Source organism: Montipora capricornis, chromosome 4, assembly GCF_036669925.1.
Source record: "Montipora capricornis isolate CH-2021 chromosome 4, ASM3666992v2, whole genome shotgun sequence".
Classification (NCBI taxonomy): Eukaryota; Metazoa; Cnidaria; class Anthozoa; order Scleractinia; family Acroporidae; genus Montipora; species Montipora capricornis.
In genome coordinates, this window is record NC_090886.1 from 33,779,760 (window position 1) to 33,787,259 (window position 7,500).

Consider the following 7,500-nt stretch of genomic DNA (forward strand, 5'->3'; position numbering starts at 1 on the left):
AGGATTTTCTTGTGCACTAATTTATGACTTCCACAATTTGCTATACGGTCAAAGCTGTTAAACTACTGTTGCCTTTGATCTTGGAGTTGTAACTGACAAATAGTAAGCAATCATTGGGCAGAAAATAAGAAGCCCTGTACTGACAATGGCCAGAACACTCCCCCAAGCTATCTGACATGTTCCTGCATTGAAGTAAGAACTTGAAGAGCCACAGTGTTGTCTTACAAAGAGGGATTTTAGACCAGACCAGAATATGACAAAACTGACAAGAAGGAGAACAACTGCAAAACAAAATGATTGAAAAAACATTGAATATTTTCCAATTTCTAAGCTGTGGACCCAACCCCGAAACAACATCATTTCCTGTTGGTTGCAACATGAGGAAAGTCATTTAACTACAGTACTGTTGAACTGTTATTTGAGACTCTGAGCTGAATCATAATCAGATGTGATAGACTACCGGTAAATTGGATCCTTATCCAATAAAGGACCTTAAAATTGAATAGAATCCATTGTTCTCAGAATCCGGGTGCGATCATTTACCCATTTAGGGTCCTGATTCCAGGGTCTGTTTCCTTTTTGGATCCTTATTGTGTCATATCCTCATTAGGATAATAATCCCATTCAGATCCCTATTAGGATCCACATCTAATCTTGATTGTCCCTACAGGAATGTGTTACAGAATTCTACACTCTAGCAAGACCCTAGGTAGGATCTTTTTTATAAACAGTTGCTTGGGAATCTGAGCCAGATTTGACCAAGATATTACCAACAAGTTTTTCATTGTGGGTTTTATGTAATTACGAAACCTTTCAAACACGGTGTGACCCTCACATTCTATTTCTGTTTCCTACATTTTTCGTTGTATGAGTTGGTGTGTGGAAATAAGGTGAAATTTAGAACTTCATGAACCTCAGCATTATTGTAAAAGCTAGTTAACCCCTTGACAGTGACCAAAAAAAGATTAATTTTTTAGTTAAAAATGGTTACCTGAAGTGCTCTGAATGATTGCAGCAACAGAGGTAACTGACTTCCCAAAAACAAATTTCCGACAACAAAAGACGTGCGCCAAAACAAGGGCCACCAGCTGTAGCATAAGTGCAACTGCATAGATAATTGCAGCTACCTTCCAGAATATGGATGGAATTCCAGGAAAAATTCCTTCGTAAAAAGAGCAGTACTTTGAATCCTGAAACTCGTTGATCTCTTGTAACGTCACAAATTGATCCTGGAAGCAAAATCTTAGTGGCCCAAATGCTACGAAAGATTCACTTCTGTTCGCTGACTTTGGATCTGGAAGATGCTCATACCAGAATGGGGAAAATATAGCCAATGAGCCAGTAAATAGTAAAATAACTGACAGCAGTGTCCACAGTACAGAAATGGCTGACATATTGGCACTTAATAAAAACAAAGAACAGCGATAAATCAGTGACTTCATCATCAATATTGTTACTTCAGTGCCAGCCAAACTTGATAGCCTTTTGCCCTCACTTTGTTGCTTAGCACTTTCATGCCTGTAACAGATCTTTCCAGGAGCCTGTTACCTGGAGCCTCGACCTTCCACGATATTAATATTGCAGTGAATGCTTGTCCTACTTAAGGGAGAGATTGTTTATTATGTTCTAGGAGGAGGGGGTCGTTTGGAGGGGAAGGGGGTACATTTTTTTTTTTGGGGGGGGAGGGGTACATTTTGAAATTAGTACTGGAACATTTTGGGCCAAACACCACTTACTGTTGAGGTTTGTACAATAGAAATTGAAATGATAAATGCAGTGGTTTGTGTTGGTGAAAAATTCCTTTAAACATAAATATTAACAAAATGCAACCTCAGAAGAATTTGCTCATAACCCTCCTCCCCCCTGCCCCTTCCAAAAATTAAATGACCAATCTGTCAATGAGAAAGATCAGGAGCCCATTGCCAGGAGCTCCCATCTGTATTGTATGCTTGAGTCAACTCTTTCCCTATCTTTCTATTTTTAGAACTTCTATATTTTGATGTATATGACTTAAGGTGAAGGTCTAAAAATAGGAAAAAAATGGGACAGGGTTGACTCAAGGGGTTACAACCTTTCTCCTTTGGCGAGATTTGGCAGAATTAAACATCTGCAGTATCAGTTAGCCAGCAGTGAGAAAAAAATGGAAACTCCTATTTCGGGAATCGCTCATTTAAAGTTTTGAGGAGAGTGGGATTTGGCAAATATTATTTGGAAGAAGAGGAGTCATGTCAAAGAAAAGTAGGAGGAAAAAAATTCATGCGTAAGTAGTATGAAAAGTGAGGATTGTTGGGGGGCTACTGTGAATTTTCATATGAAATTATTTTTAGAAAAACACTGCCTTTTGAAAACTACCGAACTATAATCTAAAAATCAAAACAAGTTTCGATTTTTGAATGTTTGATGATATGATAATATCGTTCACTCGGTTCGCTTTGCTCAGGTGCCCTCATTTAACCTTGAGGGCCTACTCATTAATTTCTTTCATACAGCCCACTGGCCCGAAAATGCCAAATGCTCATTTTAGAAAACTATCAACTTTAATATTGCTAATGCTAAATTGCTTTTCGTGTTTACTCAATGGACAAAGTACTTTGCGGCGCGCCATGTGATACGCGAGCGGAAATTGATAACTGTCTTGCGGCACACCTCGTCATGTTTACAATCTCAATTCACGGAAACCTACAATTAAAGAATCTTTTACAACTGCAGATGCTACACAAATGCACGACCAAAATGCCTCAGTTGCTTGGCTATCTGAAAAATAAGTCTCTAAACGATGTCAACAATGTGCTCTCATTTTCAGGCTTTCGTCTAGAGGTCATGGGGATTTAGAAAACAATGAAGTGTTTGCCAAAGTGCTCCGCGTTATCTTCAATTAACAGAAGAATCGACACTGTAAAAAAAACATCGATATATTTAGTAAGAAAAATGTATCGGCTAAATGATAACATGGCATGCGCTTTCTTAACACAGATTCTCACAGTTGGCGTAGATTTCAACAGGTTTGCGTAATGTTTTGTTCACTTTCTGTAATTGAAGTCAAGGGCCTTTCGCTTGCGATTTCCGGTTTTTTTCAAATCAATATTATTATATTATCATAGGGAATTCAACACCTAAATTCCGGAGAATTTTTGTCGGGAAAGCCTGACAATAATAATAACTGCAGATGTGCTCAACACTGCCTCAACAGATCGTTCGAAAACATAATAATTGTTTACAACGCTCGCCACATCACATTATATATTGAATCGAAACATTACCAGAGAGATGTTCGTACAAAGAGGTGTCGGAAATTGCCGTTTGTTTCCCAAGTACTTTCAAGAACATTAAAAAAACTACAATGATCTTTTTTGCCACACACAATTATAGATCTTCTTGCAAGTCTTTCAAAGGCCTAGGCCGTAGGAAGACAAAAGGTCAATCGATGTCATATTATGCGAGTGCCGATTTTGTACGTGCATGTTCCTTCACTTTTAATACATGTAAAAGATCAATGTGTGGTAAAAAAGAAAACTCACTCCACGAATTCAGAGTGTACATAAACCTCAATGCAGTTGGTTCCAGCAAATCGTGAAAGCATTTGAACAATTCCAACCAATTCTCTATCTAGTAAACTCACCTTTTCAGAAAAAAACTCTTAATTAAAGCGGTCAAAGTGTAGAAGTAAGTCACATATTCTACGATATTCGTGTGAAACGGATCATTCACACAAGTACTTTTTAACACCCTCGAACCACGAAGAGAATTTCTTTCATTCTCTCATCGAAAAATTAAAAGTGTGTATGTTTCCGCCTGAGGGAAGTGTTGACAGATTCCCGCCAGCGATCTTTTGTTCTTTACAAATTCTTAGACCCAGGGTCCCAGGAAGCTCGACCCATTATTAAAATTAATGGAAGCCTGCGATTAGTCAGCTGTCAGCCGTTGAAGCAAGAAATGATTATGTGTATGTACACACATAATGTACCATATATTCCTGCTTCGGCAGAGCCAATATGGCTGTCTCGGCCGATTGGGTACATTCCAAAATCAGCCCAAATTGCTCGCTTACTTCGAGCAGTCGTAACTTTCAACAAGACATTTCAAGTCAGAAATTCTCATTCATGATTTAAGAATTGGTTTTGTCGCTCGAATGCCTCGGTTCTCAAGGAAGCCCCAAGCTAAGGGTAAGACTGTTCTCTGCACGAATGATCACAAGCTGCAACAGTAATATTATTGTTACGTATGATTTTCAAATGTAAGCGGAAGAGATGAATAATTATCATTGCATTCCGAACTTCTCTTACAAAAACCTCTTAAAAGTTATCCATCTTATTCTTGACTTCCTTGTTTTGGTCCCCCGAGACAATTGCGCTCAGAATATTAATTATTGCAGAACACAGTAGTAGCAACCTCGCTGACAAGTTGTGGGAATACTCTGCGTCGTATGATTAAAATAATTATTATTATGATGAAGTTTATTTAAGTGTCAACTGTATTCAGCGCTGGGAACCTTATTGGGACACTGTACAACAGAAATCAAATCAAATCGAATCAATCGTTGGTTTTTGAGGAGATGGGAAACGCGAGCACCCAGGGAAAAACTACTCGGAACTGAGTAGAGAACCAACAAACTCAACTCACATGTGATGCGGACAATAAGTGCCAAAAGGGTTGAGACACTTTCCCTTTTAAGGAATCTTGGACAAAGCCCTCCCCCAAAGTCTTTCCATCTAACCCTTTCCCCTCAAGCAATGTTGTTTTCTTATCGCCAACTGTTCCTTTTTCAGTTACCAACATTGAACGGGGAAGGCTGGGGGAGAGGGGGGAGTGCAAGTGGAAAATGTAACGTTATAGTGATTTTTTCCTTATTGTTGTCTTCCCAGTTCAGTGTCTCAACTACTTTTGTCGCTTATTGGAGTCTGGGAAACGAACCTGGGCCACATTTGTGGGAGGCAAGTCCTCTCAACACCGCGACATCATTGCTCCCTTAAAAATATTACATTATTGACAAGTACCTTACTTCCTGCACTCTATACTTAACAATTGCATTCAGATAAAATCAAGTTCATCTTTAACAACAATGTAAGTGATTGAGCATTTACAGCTGTAACTTATGATACAGTGGCGTCCAACAGATGTGTTTTTGAATGATGATGGTATTTGAAACAAATGCGATCGCTTTCAACAATGGTCAAACCCGTGACCTTTTATTATAAAATGATCAAAGAAGGTTGTCGGTATGAGAGTAGTCTTATTTTAACTCTTTCACTGCTGTTGTCGAGTGGACTCGACATAGGATTACGTGACTCCAACTGCAGATGTTGAGAATACTTGACACAAGAGAGTGTCCCAAAGTGCTGTTCGAAAATTTTTCCTATAGGGGCATCCATGCAATGCGATTGTTTCGTATACCCTACAGGACAAATAGCGTAACAAGTTCTGTCGTTTTTCATTTTTGGAAGAAAGAAAGGTTAATCTCACTTGAATAGGAAGGTGAATCACGACCCGGCGCCATGAATGTTTTTGACTTCACAAAGTCAAAATTCAGTGTTCTGCTACGAAAATCTACAACATTTGTCTTGCAAGAATGCTAAAAACATAAAGTATGAGAAAATTATAGGTGAAACTGAGTGATTCAAGACATCATTATACATGTTTCCTTCCTTGAAAAGGTCCTTTTGCCTAAAAGAATTGCGTGTCTTTGGTGTACATGAACTTGTGTAATGCATGTTTACTTTATTTCTTCACATTGTATTTAAACCGTGCTTTCACCTCAATAAAGATACTCAAACAATGGCAATTTTTTTATTGTATAATAGCGTAATAGCATCAATAGAGAAAAAGATATGGTTCATTCTTTGAGAGCGGTTTCTCTGGTGTCTTATGTTGCAAGAAAATGCAGCAGTTATGGGGTATACTGACGGTAGAAAAGTCAGCAGTGAAAGAGTGAATCGAAGGATTTTTTTGGTAACATTGACTGGCGTTTTGACAACCTTCAGGAGCAAAAGTCGTCTGCAGTGTAGTGTTAGTTGCTAAAGTTAATTGTATAAGTGCTCTGATCTTTGACCTGATTGGTCAGTAGAAACATGATATCATTGGTTTGTTAGTCAGCCGTGATGTTGCTGGCTGGGAAGACTTTGATTGGTACATAGTTATCCTTAGAACTCTTCAATTTATAGTTCTGTTAGTTTTGTCCATCAGGCGTTTGTACAATGTATGTTGCCAGCAGTGAAGTCGAAGGAATTAGCTTGCACAGTGGGTTATGAATTTAGTGTAGTTTTAATCAATTTGTGGTTCATCATTTTGTTGTATTTAGCAATGTTATAGTTCAGGTCAGTGTTTTTAGTCGCCCATTTTGTAATTGGTCTTACCAAATTGAAGTGGCCTAGCAGTCTTAGCCTGACTGCTCCTGGTCTGTCATCCACACTTCAAATATAATATATTTACATTTCATTCATCAAGTCCTTTCATCACAACACATGAGCCCAACACCCCCACCCCCCCCCCTCTCCCAACCCTGTCCCCAACTGTGTGGCCTTATAGCTCAGTTGGTAGAGGCTTTTGCACCAGCATCGTGGAGGTCATGGGTTCGAATCGCGTTGGAGCCACCTGAATTTTTGTGGAGTGTAGAGACAATATTGCTTAAATTGTCCACATTTGTGAGAGGACCATTTCTCTCTTTCGTTAAGATTCACTATTATTGTTATCATTAAAAATATTATTGTTTCCAGATCAGAGTCCATGTGGCTATCAATGTTAACAAAAATGACTTTTCCTCACAAGAACTGTGCCCAAGGTTTTTCTAGTCAGTACTTCAGGTGGCATTCAAAGAGCTCATAAACATTACTTCATTTTTCAGAAGTTATTTCATTGATCCTCTTTAATTATTTTAGACAAGCAAACGCAAGGGAAACCCTCAAAATCAGGAAAAACTAAAGGAAAGTCTGAAAAACAAGAAGTGTTTGCTTCCTTATATGAAGAAACAGATGCGAGAAATAACTTCATAGGGGGTAAGTGGTTTTTCTTTTCCAAAAACTCATTTTCATGAAGGGGTTGGGTTTTCAATTGAAAGTTACTGTAGTCATTTTTTGTGAATTTAAAAGTGTGTGGTCATTTTGGTTGGTCCTCCAACACAGAGAATTTACAATGTTTGACAGGAAACCTAACAGCAATTTTTTCCACAGTTCAACAATGCAGAAAGTTATTGGCAAGTGTTTCAGAAAAGACGTCTGCCAAGGTACGTCCAGGCCACTGAGATTTTGACTACTCTTTTTTGTTGTTTTGCTTTTTGCATTGATTTACAATAAACAAGTCAACATTCTAGGTACCAGTCTCCGTGGCCAATTTAAAAAAGAAAATTTTTTTTTTTTCAGGCAACAGAATGCAAAGAAACAAATTTTTTTTCTTTATTTTAAATTAAAGTGATTTTTGTTTATTGCATATTTCAAGGAGCAGGCCTACAATTGTAGCTCAATGGGCCATTTCCGAGTTGCTATTTGTCTCGGTTTTGAAGTCTTGGTG

The 7,500-nt window shown here is 38.3% G+C and overlaps 2 protein-coding genes across 2 annotated transcripts in view; one reads left to right on the forward strand and one right to left on the reverse strand.

Annotated features, from left to right (window-relative positions):
• The window catches only part of LOC138045977 (LHFPL tetraspan subfamily member 2a protein-like), a 3,981-nt gene extending 178 nt beyond the window's left edge, over nt 1-3,803 (reverse strand). The window contains exons 1-3 of the mRNA XM_068892631.1: nt 3,620-3,803; nt 992-1,401; nt 1-281 (exon numbers count right to left, since the gene is read on the reverse strand). The exon at nt 1-281 is cut by the window's left edge and continues 178 nt beyond it. Of these exons, the coding sequence (XP_068748732.1) occupies nt 58-281; nt 992-1,394 (627 nt within the window). The 5' untranslated portion in view covers nt 1,395-1,401; nt 3,620-3,803 and the 3' untranslated portion in view covers nt 1-57. The remainder of the gene's footprint in view (nt 282-991; nt 1,402-3,619) is intronic.
• Nucleotides 3,804-3,987: 184 nt separating this feature from the next.
• Nucleotides 3,988-7,500, forward strand: part of LOC138046234 (A-kinase anchor protein 10, mitochondrial-like) — a 24,997-nt gene continuing 21,484 nt past the window's right edge. The window contains exons 1-3 of the mRNA XM_068892904.1: nt 3,988-4,163; nt 6,873-6,989; nt 7,164-7,216. Of these exons, the coding sequence (XP_068749005.1) occupies nt 4,130-4,163; nt 6,873-6,989; nt 7,164-7,216 (204 nt within the window). The 5' untranslated portion in view covers nt 3,988-4,129. The remainder of the gene's footprint in view (nt 4,164-6,872; nt 6,990-7,163; nt 7,217-7,500) is intronic.